We start from the raw sequence: 22,598 nt of genomic DNA, 5'->3' as shown, positions 1-22,598 counted from the left end.
GCTGCGAAGGTGCCTCCATACAGAGCCTTACAGGCAGCACTCAGACTGAATGCTCAGCACCTTGTTACGTCTTTCTAGATATGCCACTGTGACTCACCAGGTGGCACTGAGCCTTCATTTAAATGCCTCGTACCCGAGATTTCTTCTTGGCACAGACTGCCGCTCTGCTTAGACTTTAAGAGTTTAAGCAGATTCTGCTGACATTCAAAATGCTTTTCATTTTTGCTGAAAGGTACTTTAGAAGGAAAAGAAGGAAAAGGAAAAAAAATAAATACCATCTCTTCCACAATAGGGGAGGAAACAGATACTGCATGGAGTGGGGAAATGTGAGCTGTGGGAAGAAAGGCAGGTGGTGACCTCTGAAAGCAGCATAGCCTTTCCCCAGTAATTGGAATGGTGGTTGAGAAACTCTATTTTGCCTTCTGCAAAGCAATCTCATGCTTCCCAAACACAGCTCGTGCCACAGAAATTACTCTACTTATCCAGATTCACTAGAAGGGCTAAAAAGTGGTTTGGGGTGAGAACTGTACAGGGGAACACGCTCCCTTCCTGCCACCAGTTGTGCTGGGGCCTAGCTACATTAGCGCTCCCAGTTCCCCATCCTCCTGGCTAAGCACCATGTTCTGGCGAGGGGCCTTTTCTCTCCCACCTTGACTGGGATGGGGCAGCTAACACCTGGCCCCAGCTATATTTGCTTTACCTCTTGTATCTTCTGCTCTTTTGGGTTGGGAGGACAGAGCCTTTACAACGCTTCTGTCTGCATGTTAACAACACGAAGGTTATAAGGAAGGTTATGAGGTCCTGCTCCAGTGGCAAAGCATCCCGTGACCCAAGTGCGAAGAGGACCAGGTCCAGCATTCGCAGTGTCAGGTTATAATACTTACAGGTGTCTCTAAAGCCAGCCTTCTTCCTCAAGGGACATGGTCTACTTGAGGTTTTTGGCGGTTGATCAGAGATACTGATACCACCCGGTGCCCCCACTCTCGGTCCAAAGGGGAGAAATCACTTGATAAGTAAGTATCACCAATTTGCTTTTGCAACATCTTGAGAGATCAGCAAGGAGTATGAAAGAATCTATTTCATGTGGATTTGTGTGGCTTAGTATATGAGAGTTACTTATGTGTTGAGACTCCCAGAGAGAGTCAGCAGAGAAATACAAGGTTACCATTTGTAATTTAGGAGGGCCAGGATTTGTATGTTGGTATTCTTTTTAATTCATCTGATTTCTTTAACTCTTAAGACTTTCAAAATCATATCCGCTCCCTGAATTCCTGTGGGGACAGATAATCAAGAGGACTTGACTTACCAGATAAAGTATTATCAGTTTTTTTTTTACAACATGGAAGGCCACAGCCTACCTCAAATGAGCACAGATGTTTCATCCTCCTTTGAGGAATGAACCTCACTCACTGGTGTGAATGGCACCTGCTGGTCCTCTCCCACTGCTCAGGCGCTGCACGAGAACTCTTGGTCCTTATTTTGCAGCGGCTGGCTTGCTGGCTCAGTTTGTGAACAACCCAGATACTCAGACTTAGCAGTGCTTCATGCTTATATCCAAGAGAATTGTTTATTGTGTTTATATAGAGCATGAGCAATGTGGAAAACACTAGAAATTTTGTATCACTGGTTTGGTTTTGGACAGCATTGAAAATGGCAATGCAGCTGCTCACATCACGTCTCTGCATTAAGAGGTGTGCAATATGCCATGAGGAGCCAACGCTTTGCGCTTTAGTTTGGGAAGTGCCCACCTCTGGCACGTTTGCTGCTTGCTCCTCTAGTGTCACAGTTATGCGCTTAGCTGTCTGATTCTCCTTAATTTCACTTGGAAGTTGTAATTTTAATACAAAAACACAGTTCTTGAAACCAATCCTGTTAAACCACAAGACTATTTCCCCTCCCTTTTCTACCCTCGGCCTTCCCATCCCATCCCAACTCACCCCATCCCCCATGCTCCCACCAACACATACCTCCTTCCCCTCCCTCTCACCCCGGTCACACAGCAAATATCCTGATGCTGCAGTTCCAAGCCATGTGTCCGCCCCAGCCTATGCAATCCAATGGTCTCTGACCAAGTCCCTTTGTTCAGACGTTAATACAAAACACACAATAGGAAAAAAACAAAACAAAAGGAGCCAGACACAAGAGGGAGACACACTGCCGGGCTCCAGCTCTGGCCTCTGAGCCCTTCAGCTAAGCTCCACAACAGCTAGGCTCTTGGGGTACCTCTTTTCACACTCAAGACTGCAGGTCCCAAGCCTTCCAAGGTGCCTAGGAAAAGGAAGAAAGGAAGTAAACTGCAAGCCTGTTTCTGTTTTAGGTTTCCCCCCACATCACTTTCCCTCAACCCAATGGCTTCTGGAGGATATTCTTGACTCCGACAGGTCTTTTCCTGTTCTCCAGTGAGACCCTGCCTGGGGACCAGGTTCACTGTAAGTCACTGGTTCCTCTCTGTAACGTGGGCGATGGGTTTGGCAGTGAGGGGAGGGAGTGGAGCACGTTGTGGGGACCGACAGGCTTTTGTCTCACAGCAAGTTGGGGGGGAAATGCCAGGGAAGGCGAGAGAAAAGCGCCAAAGGAAGCCGGTAAAGCTGGCCCTCTGCTCGGTGTTTGTACTCAGCATTTCTCCTTGGGACGGCTTCAGTGTGCCAGCACCGGCCTGTTGTCCAGTCACCTCTCGCAGCCCTGCTGAGGGAAAGCACGTGACGGGGTGCTTCCTGCTTCTTCATCCTCCAGCTGGCTGCCCTCCTGCCCGCTGGAGATCTCTGAGTCGCAGTCGAGCGCCTCATAGATGGTAGGCAGCGTGGTCTGCTGGCTGAGGCGCTTGCGCAGGCCCACGAGCAAGGGCTGTGGCATGGAGGAGACATCCACGTTGTTGCCGAGGTCCACCCAGGCCAGGCAAGGGAACTTGTTCATGTCCTTCATGGTGTCAGTCAGCTCCTTCATGGTTGCCCGCGTCAGTCGGTTGCCGTTGAGGGAAAGGTGAGTGAGCTTGGGCAGCGCCCAGAGGAAGGGCAGCAGCAGGCGCACCATGTCATCGTTCAGCTCGGTGAAGCTCAGGTCCACAGAGGTGAGGTGGTCCCCGTTGTTCTGCAGGTAGTAGGCCATGCGGTGGACATCCCGCATGGTCAGGGGGATCCCTGACAGATCCATCGAGTCCTGGCTCACTTTCTTCTGCAGGCTGGTCTTCAGGCTGATGATGGAAAGGGACAGAGAGAGACCATTAAGGGTATATACTTGGAGCAGGGGAGGGCTCACGAGGAACTTGGGCTAGAACATTCAGCAAAAGGCTAACGGAGCTTGTCTGGGAAACGGGCACAAGGTCTGCACCATGCCTCTGGGCAGATTGTGTCCTGGGGCTTTCCTGTGTGTTCTCAGCACTTGTACATAAACTCTGCAAGAACTGGCTAACCCCGTGTTGCTAAGCTCTCTTCCACTAGCACATTTCAAAGGGTTTGTCTGTATGTGCACGTACAGACATTCAGTGCTGCGTGGACAGCAGAAATAACCGTGGCAAGCAAACTTTCCAAATGCACCGGTTTGCACTGTGTGGGGGCTGTTTCTGTGCCACCTCTCCAGGTGAACGCCAAGGTCTGTTGCAAACAGATTTTTCTGCAGAAGTAGAGCAGTGTTAAAAGGCTGAGAAAAGGATATTTTGTCAAGAAAACAACCTATAGACAAAGTGCACTCCAGGTGTGGATTTACCACATGTCCCTGTAAAAGCCTTCCCCAGTGTCCCTCAAGCAGTAAGCAGCACAAGTGGCTGTTAATTTAGGTCCCTGTGGTCAGCAGATCATCTGGGATCTGCTGCAGCTGTGAGGAGGTGGGGAGGGCACAGGGGTGCTAAAAGAAATCTAGAGAGAGTTGGGTTTAGCTGTGGTTCTTGCTATCTGCCTGGCAAATGGAAGGAAGAGGAAGAGGAGGAAGTAGGCTGCATAGCAAGTAAAGGTGTGCTATAGGGCTGTTGGATTTGCAAAATGAGTGGGACGTGGAGCTCTGTGATGGACTGCAGGTCTGTGAGAGTGCTGTGAGAAGTAGGAGCTGTGGGGCTATAGGAGGTCGGGGGGAGGATGTTGCAGGACTGAGTAAAAGTGTGTGCTGGTGTAATGTCTGAAAAACTAATTCTTCTACGTAAATAACACTAGCCTTGCTGTCCTTCCAGTTGTGTCTGTATCAGTCATAAGGGTATGGGAGCTCTACTAGGATCCCCACTGGTGCCTTTAGTCACATGCTTTGGGGATGTAAAAGTGCCTTGTTGGGGTCGGGAGGAGCAGGGTGGGCTAAGAATTAACCACCAGTTTGAAGGTGCCCACTCTTCCTATCTGGCTCTCTGTAGTGTCCTGCACGGCTGCGGCACAGCCAGGCCCTGAGAGCAGCAGGTACATGGGGACATGCAATTTCCTTGGAGAAGGTTCCAGCGCCACAGGAGCTACCATGGCAGGTGAGAATGACCCCGCGAGCTTTAGTGGTGCCAGGCCCTTCTGCAGTTGTGGGGAGGTTGCGATGCTGCCTCTAAAGCTTTGCTTTATGTGTGTAGTTAATGGCATCCCAGAAACTTCAACCCCTAATACTCCCTATGGGTGTCTGATAACACAGGTGAATAAATGTGCTTCAGTGTATGCATCAGCCCTTCGTGGACGCATTCGATGCTGGTATGCCCGCAGCTGTGCTTCCTTGAAGGAGTGTGAGGTGGAATTGACCTTGCAGTCTGCCCTGTCCATGCTCTAGCCCCCCCATTCCTTCTATGGTATTGGCAGCACTTTGTTCTGGCTATTTCTATATGTGCTTGTGGGTCCTGAGGGAATTCATTGTGCAGGGCTGAGGCTGTACCTGCAAACATGCACTTAAGCTAATGAGCTCTCATGGTAGAAAGTGCTAACAGCATGGAATAACTTGCATTCAGACCTGAAGGTTCGAAAGAGTCTTACGTGTCACTTATCAAATTACATTTTACATGACCCAGACCGTTCCCTCAGTGAATCACGGGAGGGACAAGGAGGGCAGTGCTTGGCTGCGCTGCCAAACAGCAGAGCCTGATGTAGCGGGGAGTTACAATTGGTCCAAGAGCACACAAGTGAGCTCTCCAAAGGGCCTTTGCTTGGGAGCAGCACTTGGTATCTCTCTGATACCAGAGTCCCTGAGACAAGGCTGCAATGAGTTAATCACCTGCATTGCTCACAGCAGCAATGGAAGCTGTGAACTGTGTGTGCTGCAGTCTGGATGGCGCTGGGCTAGCCTCTCTTTTCTGGGTAATCCAAGGGATGCTTGACAACAGCCCAGGCTGCGCGGGGGCTGTATTTCTATGTCTCACCTGGAAAAACTCTTTGTGTCTTTTTTTTTTTTTTTTTTTTGGTCTGGTTTGTCACCGGTCCCTGGCAGTGGTGTAGCACAAAATACCACTGGCTGGTATAAGAGATGAGACACAAGTCCTCTCTGGCCTCAGAATTGGTTTAGATTAAGGCTTTGTTGGTGTGTGTGTAGGGAGAATACAGGATAAACAAGGTTAGAAGCAAGCTTGTAATTACTTCAGCATCTGTTTTGTGCAAGCAGAACCTGGGCCTCCTGAAAATTCTCTTCCCCAGTGCTATCAACCCGTGGCAGATCCTGGAGGGGGAGGCAGATGGGACACAAAGAGAAGGACCTCCTCACCCCAAGCCTTGTCTGTGCAAAGCCTCATCTGACCTTTCTGTTGTACAGCTACAAGGGGCGAGCTTTAGTGCTACCACAGCTTGGTATGGGGATGGAAAGCAGGCTGGTGGGGGGGGGATCGCTGCAGGTCTTGTCTGCAGTTGGCACCACTCCCTCTGGCAGGCCTTAGCATTCAGGTGCCATTTCTCCTGCTGTATCTGCAGTAACAGCTTTCCAAAGAGGGGGTGAGTTTGAATGGCTCTTGATCTCTTTTGGGTGACTTGGCTCTGAGTGCAGGGAGTGATAAGTGGGGGGAAACGTCAGAAGGACAAAAGTGATGTGCTTGTCTCGCTGCCCATTAAGCCTCCCCTCCTGTTGACTGCTGTGCAGGGACTGCAGTAATAAGTCATGGGTTGTGCTTGACCAGGGCAAGTACCTTCTGCTGCTCTCCCGAGCTGAAAGCCAGTACCCCAAGGAAGCCTCAGTCAAGCAGACAAATCATTGTCCTGTAATTGATTCTCCAGGCTGGACTGCTCCTGGCTGAACGTACTTAAACTGTCGGGTGCAGTGCCAGGGCCCTCCTTCCTTTGCTGGCTTTTTGTTGTTGGTTTTCTCCTCTCCTCTCTGTTTTTGCTGTTTCCTTTTGCCCTCATTTCTGTACCTGCAGGGGTGACTCTGAACCTCCTGTCTCAGTTCCAGTGGTTTTCTCTTGCCTGTAAAAATGCCTCTAGTTGGAAAACACTGGTAGAAGCCTTGCCCTGGCTGACAACAGCCCCTAATGCTGCAGCAGCCCCTTGGCTCTCTGGCAGGTGAAGAAGCATCAGAACCGGCACGCTGGGATTCCTGGCAATTCTCCTTGACTGCTTGGTGTTCCTGTGCAGCTGCAAGAGGTGCACCTAAATACCATCTCTGGGGCAGGGCACAGAATAGCTGCCCACTCCTCTTGCTTCAGAGGGAAATATGTCCCTTGGCCAGAGCAGTGGCAGGGAGATGTCTGTAAATGCTTTACTCTGAATTATCTGACATCTGGTATTTTTGGAACGTTGAGTTCTATGACTGTCGGGGACAGAGGGGAAGACGAGACCCCAAGCTCTCAGACATCCGTGCAGCAGCTGAGCAAATGCCAGGTTTATTTCCAGGGAAGTGGGTCATCTATTATCCCCTAATTTCTGCAAGTAAAATAGGCTTAAAGACTGCTTTAATTGAAGAAGCTTTCTTCTTTGTGTGAGACAAAACAGCTACTTAGTGACATGGCTCTTGATGCACATGGGACATGTAGGCGGAGGACTGCAAAGCACTGGAGGCTGGATTAACCTTGTGCTGCTGCAACTGGTGCTGCGTGTGAATTTCTAATTGCCAGGATTTGCAGCTAGCAAGGATCTGGACCCTGGATGCAGTGAAGCAGATGGTGTTTGTATTCTTTGCAGCAAATTTAGAGAGGAAACTCTCTCCAATGCTGGAGGAACAGCTTCAAGTGAGAAATCCAGCTTTCCTGTGAAACTGAACAAGAAGCAAAGGCGACAGCAGCCAGACCCTGCTGCCTGCCTGGAGCTGGATGCAGCCTCCAGTGGGGAACAGTGCCTGCCCTCCTGCCATCTGAAGATATCAGTGCCCTTCAGCTTCTTCCTCATCAGCTAAATTCTTTGGTGGCTGTAGCAGCTCTCAGCAGTGCAACGACCAGGACCGGCAGCAGCCACAGTGGTGCTTGGCCTCCTCTTGACGTTGTGGGGTTTGAAGGAATTTGTTCAGCACGAGTGTTCAGGGTCCTGCAGGTGCAGCCTCTTTGTCCTGTCTCTGAGCTATGGAAAGAGTCTGGGAGGAGAGGTGGCTAATTAGCCATGAGTCAGGTGTTTCTTGGCTGTTCTGCCCTGCACAGAGCCTAACAGCAGGTGTATCTGGATGGCTGGTCTGCTTTAAGCAGCAGTTTAGGGGATGGACTCTGGGCTTTTTAATTGTCTACTTAGCATGATCTGTTTGCCTTTGCTTCCCTGTGGCACAGGGTGCTGCTTTGAAGGGCTGGCTTTAGCTGCCTCTGATGAGACAAAGGAACGAGAAGCCTCAAAAGTGCTGACCTAGGCTAACCCAGCCCAAGCTGTTCTGAGGCTGGGCCCAGCACGTCTGCAAAGACGGAAGCTGTGCACAAACAGGCCACTTCCATGAGGAGTCCCTCAAGTCACGTCTCCATCCTTGCACCCACGCTCTTTTGATCAGCTGGGGGGAGATCCCTCCCTGAGGAGAGAAGGGAACACAGAGGCAGCCTTCTTCCTGGCACCCTCCCTCTGCGACTGGGGTAGGACATGGATATCCATAGGTGATGATGCAGCTGAGTACCTCTCATCCTCCCAGTTCTGTCAAACATTTACCTGTGCAACAGTCATGAAGGCATAAGGTCCCTGCTGCCACCCAGCCTGCATCCTTTCATTCCCTGCTCATCTCTCCACCTGTGTCCTGCTTCTCCTGCCTGTTGGTCTTGGATTTTTCCTTCCGATCTCTAACAGGGCAGTGTCAAGGTGCGGCTGCCCCCTTCCATCACTAACAGCCTTTCCAGATGAACCTGTCTCCCAGTGCTGCTGGGAACCTTGGTCACGGGTAGTGGTTGGGTCTCAGCACTGTAAGCTGAGGGAACAGCTGCTGTCTCTCCACGGCTTATTCACCAGTTTGTGTCTGTCGATGTCTCTGTGAGCAGCAGCTTCTCAAAAAACATTGTGTGAGGCAGTTCCTGTACTCACATCTGACTCTTACCATGTGACTTTAGTTAATTGAGTGGTATTCTCTAACTTGGCTTCCTGTCTGTAAAGCAGGAATGGTGGTGGCTATTTACTCTGTTGCATAAGGGTGAAATGGAAGCTCTACTTAGTATTCATCTCAGGCAATGTGAAGGCTGAGATCTAATCTGCCAGAGCTGTCATCCATGGCCCTGAGTGATGTTTTCAAGAGTGGAGAAAAAAAAAAAGACCCAAAGCCCTTTTGAGCTGCTTCCCTGTAGTCTTCTAGACACAAATGCTTTCACTGCATTTTTAAAGTGCATCCAATGCCGCAATGTCTGGGCAGTGCACATCAATAAATGAGCAACAGAGCAATGAGCCCAGAAGGAACACTTGGTTCCCCACCCAGCTTCAGATTAGCCAAGGTGTTTCAAAATGAAGCTTGCTCAGGCAGATGAACAAAAACCGTGCTGCAACTTGTGACAAGGAAAGCCCAGATGTACGCAGTGTGTGAGCTACTAACTCCATGCACGCAACTGCCTTTATTCTTCCAGAACAGGTTACTGTGTGGAATTTTTTTTTCTCTGCACCACGAACACCCTGCTTGCAAAGATCAGTCTGTTTGCTGCTTGCTTGTTTTACGGGCTCAGGTTTGATCCTTTGCACTAAAGAAAGGAGGGCACTGAGTAGCCAGCTCTGGGGGCAATGCAAGTGGAAGCTGCATAAAGTTCCCTGACCCAGCTTTGCCAAGGCAGCTCAGTTGTAACCCACAGCTTCTAGACTGCAGTATAGGCTGTGACCCAGCTCTCCAGTCAAAGACCACATTCACCTCATTCCCTTCTACCTTTCCTCTCTGAACTATAGTCCAGCGTGACTTTGCCCTTGGGAAGTAATGAGCCCTCTGCGTCCAGCCCTGTTCTGGAGGAGAACATGCAGTCCTCCCACAACACTGAACTAAGGAAACCTTGAGATATCTGAAACCAACATTTAGTAATATCCAAAAGTTCTGCATCTGTCAAAATGTCACAGAAGTGGTCTTGATAGCCTAAAAACCCTATGTCCCCAGAGAGAAGTATTTCTCAACCCATTATTCTTTACACAATAAACATCGATTTAATTAGAAGCTGGAGTTAAACAACAGCCTTGGATGTGTTCATCTCATTAAGGGTGAAGAATCTATACCACTGTAAAACAGTTCTATAACTGAAGTCCCATTAGGATGTAAGAGATTGACAATTGTGCAGTAAGGTCATGCTGGTTCCTGCTGAGGAAATGTTATCCTTAGGCTTTTAATTTTAAATCCCCTACAAATACAAGCTCAACTTCTCTGTTTGCTTAGGCAGCCTACCCAAGTAGCTGCAAGGTGGGGTGCAGGCTGTTGGCTGGAAGCTGCAGACCTGCGATGGGATTTTGCAGGAAAGGAGAATGGAGCCCCTTGCTTTCAGCGTGGCAAACCCGGGCAGCTGAAATAGGTCCCTTTGGGTGAAAGCACAGCTGGAACATTGCAAAGCCTTGATTACATGAGGCACACAGTTGCTGTCAAGAACCCACTAGCTGGCATGCAGAGATGGACCCATCTCCCTGCATCATCTGTGACAAGTTGATTGGAGAAACCAGATATACCCTGGGCTGGATCTCCACTCCCCACTCAGCTCCTGTTGCCTTCTGTCTGCTGCAATAAACTTTTTCCTTCCACGTTTCTCTATGGGCTCTGCTTCTGGCCTGGGGCCTTCAGCTGGTAAAAGCACGTGGGCTGATGGCAACTTGCAGTGGGTTGATTTCTCTCCTAGACTCACGGCCGGGGCCCCATTACCATCGCTCTGTTGGTAGCTCATGGTGTTTTGCAAACTTAGTCTATCTGTGAATGTTTGGTACCTGTTGGGGCTCTATGGCACGAATAGTATAAGACTGAACCTGCTTGGTAGCAGCCTGATTGGTCCTTAACAGAGCTTACAATTCCAGCTCTGCTGGGATTGCTGTGTACCAAAACAGGAGTGCTTGAAGAAATTTATCTTATCCTTTCTACTGCATCAGTTCATGGGTGGCTCAGGTTTGTACTTCCTGAGGGTTTGGGGTTCCACTGAGAGTGGATGGGGATGTGACTGGTTTGTTCCTGACCTGCAGGTTTGTTGCTTGGCCATGGGGCGAACACCTGTGTGTGATCTGGCTGTAGGAGTGCGGGTCCTTTCCACCTCCCACGCCACATCTCCACAACAGCTCCAATGTAATTAATGCCTGGCAGATGCTCACAGCTGTCTGTGGACTGGACTTGTTAATTATCTTCTGGACCCATATGGCATGCTGCCAGAAAGCAGAAATCACATTTCAGAAGAGAACAAGAGTACCAGCTCCATGAAAGCCAGAAGCCAAAGCTCAGGGGACCACAAAATTCAGTTTCTGAGGATGGTTTGCATGCACTGATTCCTCTTAACTGTCCCAGATCCCCAATAAATTTTAGAAATGCCTTCAGAAGTATTGCTGCTACACACATACTTTTTAAAGGACCTCGAGGGCAGGAAGGGTACAAGCCAAGGGCATGGGTTCAGACACATCACAGTAAAGTGCTCCCACTAGCAGATGGCAGGAAGTGGAGGATTCAGATCAGTTAAGAACAGCCTGGCTGGACAAAATTAGGCCCTGATACCTCCAAGTGAAGCGGCTATTTCTTGCTTTCCTGCTACTGGCAACATCCATTTTCTTGCAGCAGCCAAAGATGCCAACTCTGCAGGTACTTTTTGCCGCAAACTGCAAACCAGTTCCTCTCCAGTTTTCAAAGAGGAAGTGCTGCTGTTTAATATTTAATCAAAATTATTTTGTCTTATATAACACCTTGCAGCTGGGTCTGGCTGCCAGGCAGGGCCACCCATTTTAGATCTATATTCCCCTCCATCACACATTGCCTTGCTGCCTTCTCCCTGCTCGTACTCACAGATGCTCTGTACCCAGCTAATACTTGGGGTATCACCTGACCCCTCTGTGTGGGGTTTGGGCCCTTTCTCTGGCCCCAGACTTGCTCTCTGCGTCACTACTGGGTGACTGCGCAGGCTTGATGCTGTTGCTGAAGGATGGCAGGCTGGGTGCAAACTGCTGCTCTGCAGTTTCTGGTACCCTGGGACTGACTGATGGCTCTGTGCCTTTGATCCCACCTGCAGGCTGCACTAACCAGCCTGCCCCAAGGGGTGCTGGAGAAGAGTGCATTAAAAGTCACAGAGCATGCAGATCTGGTGGCAAAGGGGGCAGATAGCCTGGAAATTGTAGTGGCAGCAAACCAATAGGATTTTATTCCTTAAGGCACGCTGGGGATCTACTTCTGAGTCAGAACAAAAGGTGCTATGGAAATATCAATTCCCGTGGGGAATTTTAAGTTGCTGGCACATCCATCAAAGACTCTGAGAGTCTCAAGAAAGGCCAAGACCAGGCACTGCCATTTTTATCTTTTTACCCAATCCTACATTCATTTCTGGGAGGCTAATGGGGCTCTTCTTGTAGTTGCTTCTCCCTTTCCTTCAGCACTGGAGATCTGTGTCATAGGACAATGCTTTGCTCGAAGAAAACAAGAGAAGGTGTGGGTTTAAAAGAAGTAGGGATTGCTCTTTACCTGGTTAGAAAAAACAGCAAGTATCGGGGGAGAACAAGTGTGGGCGTTTGAATGGTTTTGTAGTAACAGAAAGCAGCCGCCGTTGGGGAGCTGTCTGTGGCCAAGTGCTTTGAGTTGCGTTCCCTGTGCGTGAGGCCCTGCACCACCTCGGGTCCCTGTCCTGCTCCTGGAGGAGCCGTGGGAGGCAAGCAAGGACGGCCACCTCTCTGCCAGCCACCGCAAAGTGCTCCCCATAGAGCGGCGCACGCAGCTTGTGGCATTGCCTTTTATCGTGAGACCCTCCCAGCAGACAGGGAAGCTGTATGGGGATGAACAAGGACGAAGTGGGGTGCAAATTTGGGGCTGGCTGAGCTCGGCAGAGTGCAGGGTGGCCGGCAGGGCTGCGGCTTTGGCCATGCTCCTTGGGCCATGCACCCTGCAGGCCCTGCTGGGAGGGCTGGCTGCTGCGGTACCACGAACGCAGTGGGATTGAAAAGGAGCAAATAGCAAACCAAGCCAGGGAGAGGAGTGCTGGCACTGACGCTGCGCCATTTGGCTGAGATTTTCTAAGAGGCTGAGCAGAGGTTGCCATGCAGGTTCTCAACCCTGCCTTTCTCCAAGATGGGCAGCAGGGGCAGACTGGGATGATGCCCGGCTGCAGCACGGTTTCTCCTGGCAGACCCCGCTCCGTGCCTGCCCCTGCTGTCCCCAACCAGGCCACTTACCACACTTGGGACTTCCTCCGGGGCATGCCGTGTCGGTGCCATTTCGAGTGTGGGGTTAGGTGGTAAATCAGCTGCCTGCAGATCCTGTCTGAGGATTTCCAGGGGTCATATTCCTGAAAGCAAAGGGACAGTTTACTCTCTGTGTGTGATGCTGCATGACAGGAGGCAAGGCAGAGGATGGGAAAGGGACAGGGGTGATAATGAAGCAGGGGAATGAATAGGAGATGGAGAAGAGGATAAAAGAGGAAGGGTGACAAGGCCAGAGATGCCTCTGTGTGACACAGCAGCCCCTCCTGGGATACCAGGAGCAGGAAGAACCTCAGCCTAGCCAGCCTGTTCCTGCCCTGACCAGGGGACTGGGGCTGCAATCGCACATCCTACTGGGGAGCAGGTGGTGCTCAGAGGGGAGTCTGTGGCAGGGGGTCCTGCTTTAGGCCTGGCATCACGCTGGGTGTCATGGTTAGAGCTTGCCTGGAGGGCAGGAGTGGCTGACAATGCGCAAGGGGCTCTGTGCAGGGGAATCCTGGGAATCCTTTTCTTCAAAAGAGCTGTACTTCCACAAAAGCACAACGTGGGGACAGCAGGAGTGTTTCAGCTCCTCACTGTTGTATCCTCAGCAGCACCCGTGAGCAGACAAGCTGCTGACTCATTGCGTTACAGGACTGTGCTAAAGTTCTATCGATTACCTTGTCACCGTGCTTCCCAGACTTCAGCTGCATACTGTCTTTGGACTGCCCATCTGCTCCCCTGATGTGGAAGTCCAGCAGCCAGCACCCTTGCCCCATCCCCAAGGGGCTTCTCGCTAGGAGAGAGGTGCTCTGGGACACCCCTGCTCCTCCTGCAGCAGCACCTGGACTCTTGGTCCCTCCCATGCTCCAGATGGGAGACGCTGGGACAGGGAGCCAGCGAGGTCCCCATCTTGCACCTCCCTTCCTTGCAGTCATTTCTTCTCCCAGATATTTGAGTTTGGGAGCTTCCCAACAGCAGTTCCCTCCAACCCCTGCAGTAACTCATCAGGCACCGAGGTGGCTGCTACTTTCCTGATTTTGTTTTTGCACACATTCCCTGTCTCCATGACTTTGAAAGCACCTCTTCCCCTGGTGAAGCAGAATGACAAATGGCAGCTGCTGAAGGCTGGGATTTCTGCCTCCTCTGTCATATTTTCCAAATGCTGACAGAGACCTGCATTCCCATTCCTCAGCCCTCCAGCCGTGGTGCAACGTGTGCGTTTAGGGATTTGATAGGTAAACACATAGTAAAGCTGTCAGGGAATACGCTAATTTATTCTTTATTGCAAGCTGTACTGTGGGCCAACAGCTGCACGGTGACTTCTCCAAGTAGTCACTGAATCAGCCGAACATCCCAGGGATGCGCTGCCAGCATGTGGCCGTTCTGCTGTGCCAAGTCAGGAGGGATCCCAGTCTCGGTGCTCAGCACAGCACTGCTCCCTCGGGAACCCCACAGGGACTGGTCCGTGCCTGGGATTAGATGCCCTGTTGTGGGCCATTTCTGTGCTGGCAAGGCTGGAATTGGCACCCTGGTGCCACCTACATCAGCAAACCTTTCCAAGTGGGTGCACGTGCACACCAGGCTTCAGTACAGAAGCTGGCACAATGCCCTGCAACTGTTTGTTGGCTCACAACTGAGAATTACCCTCCTGTTCCTTCCCGTGTCCTCTCTGATTTAATTTCCACTGACAGGCTGGGAGTTGCACTCAGCTGCTTGCCTGTAATGCAGTTACAGCCACCAGGTGCTCAGCCAGGGGCGGAGAGGGGACGTGCTCTGCTGATGGGTGCTGGTGCTGTGGGGTGCTGAGTCTTTCCAGCCCCCCCAAATTAAACTCCTGGTGGCTTCAAGAGGCACCTGAGGTGCTCAACAAATAGGGAAAATCTCATCTACACAATGGCATGTGCCACCCCCCGCCCCGAAGGGCACTGCACAGTGGGAGGTTGGAGGTGGTCTGGATAAAACAGTCTAGAACAGCTGGAGATGAGGCCAGTGAACTATGGTTAAGAGGTCCTATTGCTGCAACCTCTCCCCTCCGATTCCTTTTTAGGTGCTTATAATATTTGGACAAAAATTACCCTTGAAGAGAAAATTTTTCAGACTGTGTTGCAGCGTAGCGATGGGGCTTAGAAAGCCACTAGGCATTCCCTAGGGCACCAGTTTGCTCTGAGCTGCATGTACTTAATGTCTGTCTTTGCATAAGCTCATCCTGTTGCCCTCCTCTTAAAGCAAACCTGAAACTTGCCAAGCCTGATGAGCGAATGGATGGTGTTAGTGGCAGCGAAGGGTAACAAGTAGATGCTGGTGTTGCTGTGGGACTGTGATATCTGTGAGGTTTATCTGCACTCTTTCTGCTCTCTTCATTCTCTGAAGCACTGTGGCAGCAGTGCAGGGATCCTGCACACATATTTGCTTTTTGAGCTCCGACTTGCACCCTTTACTCAGAGGTCTGGAGGGGCTATGGGGAGGATGTATTGCTCCCCAGTGAGGGTTAGGGTAGTCTTATATGACAAAGCCTGAGAAGTAAGGTTCTGCTCCTCCTCCTAGTCACCAGCTTGGGCAGAGGTGCGGGGATCTCTGCTCCCCTCTGCAGCCCCACAGACCCCCCATAAGCCAGCTGTTTTGAACCGCTGGGACATGCCATTGAATATGCCACCACCATCTGCCTCCCCCTCATCGCTTATTTTTATTTGGCATGTACCCTGCCAAGTTTTGTTAGCAAGAAAAGTAAATTCCTGATTTCTGGGCCTGTAACCTCCCTCTCCCCTAGCTGCATTCATGTTCTGAGGTATTTTTAACTGATTTCTAGAGAAATATGCACAAGAATATGTGCTATGACTCCAAGGGTGTATGCTGGCTGGCTCTGGAGGATTGCAGAACACCACCCAGAACGAGCCACCCCATCTGGGCTCACTCTGCATCAGTGCTATGTTGCAAGGTATCCACTGAGCTGAGGGGAGGGTTCACCTTTTTGGGACACTGAAGATCTCTAGCAAGGCTCATCAGCAAGTCGTGGGAGATGGGATCCACCAAGTTGAGGAAAGTCGCGTTTTTGTAGAGGACTTCATTGAGGAATGTTCCTTCCAGTCCCAGGTCCTACAAGGAAAACAGACAGATACACGGGCTTCCTTGAAGCCATAACCATGAGGTATTTGAAACCAGAAAATAAGTCCCATGAGGTGCCAGCTGGTTACTCAGCATAGGAAACTATCTAGCAAAGGTGAAGCAGCTGTGCCTGACCCATCATAGCGGAGATGTGGAGAGCTGCATGAGATTCAGTGTGAAGCTGAGTTAGACAGCCCACGGACCGACTGCCTTGTTTCCACCTACCGCAGGAAGGTAAGAGCAGTATCATTTACAGGCTGGATGGAGCCCAGGGTGAATTCTCTCCAGAGAAACTCACAGTTTTGTCAGCTTCAGCGTGTGAATCTGTGGAAGGCGCCGTGCAGAAGGGCTGGCTCCAAACCTGCCACTCCAGTCTCAGCTTTTCTGGAAAAATCAAACCTTTTCTACAGGTATTCAGGTACTACCATCTACCCTAGTCCTGTCCACGAGTACGAGGTGAGCTGTGCTTTGAGATTTTCAGTAAGTACTAAGCACCAGCAGTATTTTTTTTTTAGGGTGTAATGGTAAATTTATAGTTAGCTCTGCAGGTCAGTCATGGGGAGTCCTCTTTCCATCATCCACGATGTGAGCTAGGAGAACAATTTGCATGCATGGACCCTAGGGTACATGGCACCTCTGGGCATAGCAGAAGAAACCTCAGCATCTCTGGGAACAAGATGCCTCCCCAGGGGCCAGATGGGTGATACTGCAAAGAACTGTGCTGTTTTTTGCTAAGAGGAAAGCTAAAAACCTAATACGACACAAGAATTACAACTGGGAGATACCACATGGGAAAACAGGAGAGCATCCTGGAAAGAAAGACTGCAGAAACTCGCCTGAAAATACCCTGAGGGCAGAAAAATACCCCAGCAGCAGAAAAGTAGAACAAAAAAGCTCCCTAACTGGGATGGTGCTGAGTTTGATTCAGTTGACAAGGAGGTCTCAGCTGAGGGAGGAAACAAGTCCTCTGCCCATTCTGCATGCTGCTGCCAGGAGAAATGAATAAGCAAATGGGTGCCCCATATGTTCACACTGCTCCACTGAATGTGTGCTTCAGGCACCACCCAGGGAAAGACGCACTGAGAGCTCTTACAAAAAGAGAGAGAAAGCTGGGCGTGCACACGCACACAAATACGTAACCAGCAGGGACAGAGCCACAGTTGGCAGAGGTGCTGGATCTTAACCCCAAGCAGCAACCAATGCCAGTGCTGTATCTACTCTCTCCTGCTCTGGATATGCTCAGACCGAATCAAGCAGAGAGCACAACAGAGACAGATCCTGACTGCAGATCTGATGGAGAAAGGGAGAATAAATCAAATGCTATACAGCCCCACCGCTGTGGGTACACAGACGATACCCGCAAGCAACCAAGGAACCCAAGCAGTGGATCAATCCTGAAGGACAGACACAGCTGGATATGGGCCAGGAGTGTACCCAGGCATCATGCCAACGTCTCCCTTAACCGTAAGGCTTCGGGGAAACGGAGCCTCCTACATGAAGTGTAACATGCATAGACGAAGAAAGCTGCCAAGAGGATGGCATGGCTGAGCATGCAGCAGTAGATGTCAGAGCAGTAATTAAACTCCCCTAGTTGGAGTTACACCATTAAGCTGAATCTGCATTCTCATTATAAATCCTGCCTGCGAGGGTTTTATATAAAATGTAGGTGTGGTTATTCACTTTGCACTGATAGTCCATAAATTCTTAGCCCAGGGGCATTTTTTAGTTCATTTTTCTTGTATTCCTACCTTGCACCCTCCCTCTCTTTCTTCCTCCTCTCCTCCTTCGTTCTTTGGAAAATGGGCCACCTAAAGGGTGGCAGCAGAAAGCAGAATATTATCAATCTGGGCAGTTCAGTTGGCTTTGTGCCGTTATCTTCAAAATGACACTTGGCCAGTGTCTCAGCACAGGGAAATCAGATTGTACCAGACTTTTTGCTCGTCTAAGTCTAACGTCTCCACTAGCTCAGCTGAGCAATGCCCACTCACACCAGCAGGAAAGCTGGCCTGTCTTTTGCAGGTGGGTATTTCTGGGACTAAGACCACGTGCAGTGGAGCTGTTCGAGTGCTGCTGTACAAAAGAAATGTGTATGAGTGTACACCTGTAGCTTGCAGTTGTTCTCAGTGTGTAGTCTTCTAAAATGCAGAAATTTTGCATCCCTATTCAGTGGATCTGCTTAGAGCTGGCTTTCTTTATTTAATTACACCCTTCTGATGTCCTAGGAACAATCCACAGCCCCTTGGAGTCTGTAGACCCCAGGTTGAAAAGCACTGGCAGATCCACTTACAGCCTGCAGGGTAAATCTGCAGGGCTGGACGAGGTCAGTGTATGCTGGGAGCAGCAGCTGCCTTGCAGCAGGAGGCACTCAGCAGCAGCCCATGCCCCTCGGTCTGGCTGAGTGCATCTGCTCCATCAGGGAGGTTGCAATTCTGCTTCCAATGTTGCTCTACCTTCCCTGGGGGTTGCAAACACCCTGGCCTAAGGCACAGTGACAAGGCATGGTGTAAAGTGTGGTCCCCTGGAGTGAATGAGGTGTGTCTCTTTTTACAGGTAACAAAGAGACCCTCACCTGGGATGCCTTCATCAACGACTCCTGAGAATGTGTTACTGCCAAGGTAAGCCAGTCTGTGTAAGGAATGATATGCTGGGCACCAAGCTAAGGGCTGAATTTACTTGAAGAGTGATGCAATTTTGTAAAATGATGAAAAGGCTGATTGTGGTACACTTTAAAGCTGGCATGGGACACATGAGGAGGACTGGTTCTGAGTGCCTGACCCCAGCCTGGCTGACAGCTGTGTTTAGTTGTTGAAAGGTGCAATACACCGTAGCAGCTTAGCTCTCTGTCTCTGAAATCTTTGAGCACACCGAGAATAGGAGGTTCTGGGGGTGTTGGATGGGTTCCGCCTAACTTGGCAGAGGCAGGCTGCAGTGCGAGTACAGGATGCATGTCCCACTGTGGTGTGAGCAGATGAACAGGCAGTCGCTGTTTTGGCATGGACAGGCAGAGGCAGGGACCAGCAATAACGAGGAGAATTGGAAGGGCATGCCCAGGACATGGCAATTTTCAGTGCAGACTTGGGAAGCCAGGCGCCCAGCTGATCCCGAAAGGAACTGGCAGGCTGCATGGAAAGGAGGGCTTGGAAAGGACCCTCTGCGCCCAATGGCCTCGTGAGTCAGCATTCAAAGCCCGGCTGTTCCCAGATGGACCTTCTGGAGACCTCAAGGTCTGTGAGGGATTTCAGTGCTTCAGCCTCAAGGAGAGGCGCTGAGCACTATAGGAAATGACATTTTGTAATTCTGGCCTCTGGTAAACCCTACAAAAGTCTGTTCATGTTATGTTGCCACACTTATGAAGTCAATGGCTGACTCTAACAGTGCTTTTCCAAAACCATCTTTGAAATCTTATTCAGTCCTTGTCTGCCATACAAGCTTTTTGCTTAGGGTTTATCTATCTACATGCATGCAAGAAGGGTGTTTGTAGTGCTGGTAGTACTCCTCCCGTGAAGTCTAGGGCAGTGGACATGAAAAGTAGTGATGTAATTTTAGGTCTTGTAAATTGTTAGTCATAAAAATGCAACTTGCTGGTAGCGCACTGATCTCCACTGTCAGGTGTGTTGCAAAACCTGGGGCTCCGGGAGCAGCCAGGGCTGTTAATGCAGCTCCCTGCGGCTGCTGCGCTCTCTGGTAGCGTGGCTGCACAAGCAGCCTTGCAAGCCAGTCCCTGCTCCAAGGGGCTTGCACCCAAAGGCTACATGCCACTGTGGCAAGACACTCATTGTGGTCCCAAGATACGTAGCGTGTCACTAGATGATGAAACAACGTGATAAGCTAAGAACCGATGCTGTTTTATGCCTGAGTTGGAGGGAGGATCTGTCCCCTCTGCTATTTATTACGGAGTTGCCCGCAATTTGGGGGAGCCGAGTTTGTCTGGAAGGCGACGGTAGCACTGAGCAGCGGAGGAGCTGGCTCTGCTCCAGCAGCGGGGCTCTGTGCTCAGCATCACTTTGGCACCAGGCTGTCTGCACGCTGCCTTCTCTGTCCGGGAATGGCGGCAGACAGAAGCAAGCTCCCGCTGATACACTGACCCCTTTCCCTCTCCTCTCAGCCCAGTCTGTCCCAGGCGGCCTCCCCAGCACCGTCTTGGACGCTCCCGGAGCCAGCTCTTGGCCAGGCTGCCTGGGCGGGGGGCCTGGTGGCGGTGGCAGTGGGGTGCTCGGCGGCTTTTCCCTGGGGGGTCGTCGAGGCTGGGCGCGGCTGCGGCTCGGGGACCCCTTTTCCTGGGGTCTGCGCAGCCCCGCTCCCGACCCCTGTTCCCGAGAGGGGGCGACTCCCGACGGGCAGCACAAAGAGCCGCGCCCCGGGGGGCTGCGGACCCGCACGGCCGGGCTGGGGAGGGGGCTCCGGCTGCCGGCCCCCCCGGCTGCTCCTGCCCGAGCATCCCCGGAGGTGGCGGCTCGGCACGGCTCTGCCCGGCCAGCCCAGCCCAGCCCGCAGCGCTTACCTTCCTGAGCAGCCTGAGGATGTGCACGGCGTGCTCCCGCTTGTGCTCCCGGATGGTGGCTTGGATCTCCCGCAGCCACCCCACCCGCCGCACGTAGGGCGCCGGGGAGGCTTTCCGCAGCACCCCGGGCAGCCTCTGCGGGTGGAGGAGCAGGGACGAGAGGTGGAAGTCGCCCCGGCCGCCCTCCGCCTTGCCGCCGTTGGCTTCCTCGCCGGCGGCTCCCTCCTCCTCCAGGCTGCTCTGCCGGCTTAGCCGGGAGCCCATGGCCGTGCTGGTCCGCTCCGGGCCGCCACCGGGCTCCGGGCACCGGGCTCCGGGCCGGGGGAGGTGCCCCGAGAGGCGGGGGAGGTCGGGCTGCCCCTCCCGGCCGGCTCCGCCCCCGCTCCCCGCCTGGCGGTTCCCGGCGCTCCCCGAGGACGGGCACCCGGGACGGGCGGGGGTTATTTGTCCGTGCCCCTGCGCTTGTCTTGCCACAGGCTGGGCAGCCCCCTCTGCCTCTTCTCCCGGAGGCACCTCCTCCTCCGGGGCTTGTTCTGCCGGGGGTTCCTCGGTGGAGAAGACAAAGAGAGGAGTGGATGCTGCCGGGACCGCTCCTTGCATCCAGGCGCTTGGGGGGAGCTTTTATTCCCGGGCAAACTCAACGCTGCAAAAGGTTGTCGAGATTAACACGGTTCAAAACGTGCCATCTGGCTGGCAGTGCTTACGTGGGCTGTGTTTTCTGTAAGTCTGTTGTTGGACCCAGAGGAGGTGTTTTTACCAATCTAGAAAGTGGCAGGAATTTTGCCCACTGCTAGTCGTCTGCAACTGATAGTACAATTCTGGCACCGTTCCTCACCTGCAGTGGGCAGAAGTGTTTTCCTCATATGCATCCCTCCCTCCCTGAGCAGTGCACAGCAAGTTTAGTGCATGCTTTTCCTCAGACGAAATCGTTGTGACCCAACAGGATGGTAAAAAAAACCCGAAGCCTGAATTCCATCTCTAGCCACTGAGATTTTGCAGGCAACCGAGTCATGCTCCCAGTATAACCAGTAGCTCAGCCTGACCTTCCGCGTTCTGCAGCTGGAGTCACAAGCTCGCTACTGTTCAGGGCCATACCCATGCCGAGCCCAGGTGCCCATGACAGATGGCAAGCCCTTCACAGCAAGCCAGGGTGTTGGTAGCTGTAACGTGAGGGCACACAGCTGTAGGAACAGCCTGGGCTCCCCGTGTGCATCCGTGACACAAGTATCACACAGTGCCTCTGCAAAAGAACCTGTTCTTGCGGCCACTGGGCCCTCACTTTGGGAACAGCCACAGCTCTTTGCTCAACAGAGCCTGAAAGGTTCATTTGCCTTCTCAGCATTCCACAGAGCCTTGAAGGAGGAAGGAGATGTGGGTGCTCAGCATCCCTGTAGCCTCTTTCAAATACTGTGCCAGGGGTGTGAGTCTGGTTTGAACAGACGGGGACAGAATGGGGCTGGGCTGAGAAGCAGCCTGGCCAATACATCAGCTGTGCCACAGTACTTATGTAGGGCTCTAACTATAATAGGCCAAATCCTGCGGGCCCTTCTTTTTTTACTCTGTGTTTGATCAGACAAAAGCCCTGACTCTCCCTCTCCCTGTTCATCCCCTCCCTGCTGTAGCTAAGCACCTGCACGAGAGAAATCAGCATCAACAGATCCTGAGATATTGCTGAACCTGACTCAGGCTAATCCCAGCTGGAGGGAGTAGATGCTGAGTAAGGACTTCAGGATCTGGTTGGAGAGCTCCGGGAGGCTGGGTCATGAGAAAATCACTTTGCTGAATGGGGTGCAGCGTTATGGCTTCAGGAGTGTCACTGGGAGCCAGGGGGGAGACAAAAGCTGCCTGGCTGCCAGCAGTGAGTAGGGTATTAACGGAGGGATGTGCAGTGGCCTTTCCTCACTGCCCGGCAGCTGGACGAGCTGCCTCAGCCCCTGCTTCTGCCTGCTCCCGTGTGGGAGCGCTGCTGAAAGGAGAGCAGCGCTAGCAGGGTTTGTAGCCCAGGGATCAGTTAATAGCAGAACGGCTTTGTATGGCTGAATTGTCTCACGCCTTATCTCAGAGAGTCAGGGGAAGGAAGCATAATCTGCAGTTTACGCTTGGGCGGGGATGAGGCTGTGCGGGTTGTTCTGAGGCGGCAGGAGAACCAGCACGAGCAGGCAGCTCAGAGGATGGTATTGTTACCAGGATACCTTCTCCTCTGTGTGTGACTTGAAAATATCCTGCCACAGATCAAATCCTCTTAGCAAACAAACAACTGTGGGAGCCGTTCAGCTGTCTCCCGTCTATGTGCTTTAAGACTGGAAACACTACAATAGCGGGAATAATAGGAGCTAATGAGAAACACGCCAAGG

The 22,598-nt window shown here is 51.8% G+C and overlaps 2 protein-coding genes across 5 annotated transcripts in view; one reads left to right on the top strand and one right to left on the bottom strand.

Annotated features, from left to right (window-relative positions):
- GGT1 (gamma-glutamyltransferase 1) overlaps positions 1 to 22,598 on the top strand; it is a 66,217-nt gene that overhangs the window by 3,923 nt on the left and 39,696 nt on the right. Inside the window, exons 1-3 of one of the 4 annotated variants that reach the window (XM_083803906.1) lie at positions 3,827 to 3,945; positions 4,334 to 4,438; positions 18,294 to 18,358. In XM_083803906.1, coding sequence (XP_083660032.1) covers positions 18,318 to 18,358 — 41 coding nt within the window. In that variant the 5' untranslated portion in view covers positions 3,827 to 3,945; positions 4,334 to 4,438; positions 18,294 to 18,317. Of the gene's footprint in view, positions 1 to 2,315; positions 2,430 to 3,826; positions 3,946 to 3,985; positions 4,010 to 4,333; positions 4,439 to 18,293; positions 18,359 to 22,598 lie in introns of those variants that run through there. The other 3 variants (XM_083803905.1, XM_083803909.1, XM_083803908.1) reach the window with 3 other exon arrangements.
- On the bottom strand, positions 1,542 to 21,808 carry LRRC75B (leucine rich repeat containing 75B). The gene is made up of 4 exons (XM_083803932.1): positions 20,245 to 21,808; positions 15,606 to 15,734; positions 12,633 to 12,745; positions 1,542 to 3,190 (listed from the first exon to the last, which is right to left on the bottom strand). The coding sequence occupies exons 1-4, from the start codon at positions 20,842 to 20,844 to the stop codon at positions 2,668 to 2,670; spliced, it is 1,365 nt and encodes a 454-aa protein (XP_083660058.1). The 5' UTR covers positions 20,845 to 21,808; the 3' UTR covers positions 1,542 to 2,667.

The sequence above is a fragment of the Anser anser genome, assembly GCF_964211835.1.
Source record: "Anser anser genome assembly, chromosome: 18".
NCBI classification, from domain to species: Eukaryota; Metazoa; Chordata; class Aves; order Anseriformes; family Anatidae; genus Anser; species Anser anser.
Note: the sequence above shows the minus strand (reverse complement) of the source record. Positions and strands in the feature narration are given on the sequence as shown.

Excerpts from the sequence above, each read along its gene's own strand:
- LRRC75B (XM_083803932.1), bottom strand. The coding sequence starts at position 20,844 with ATGCAAGGAGCGGTCCCGGCAGCATCCACTCCTCTCTTTGTCTTCTCC. Across the intron at positions 15,735-20,244 it reads TCCTCAGGCTGCTCAGGAAG|GACCTGGGACTGGAAGGAAC; the intron begins GTAAGCGCTGCG and ends TTTTCCTTGTAG. Across the intron at positions 12,746-15,605 it reads ATCTTCAGTGTCCCAAAAAG|GAATATGACCCCTGGAAATC; the intron begins GTGAACCCTCCC and ends CTTTGCTTTCAG.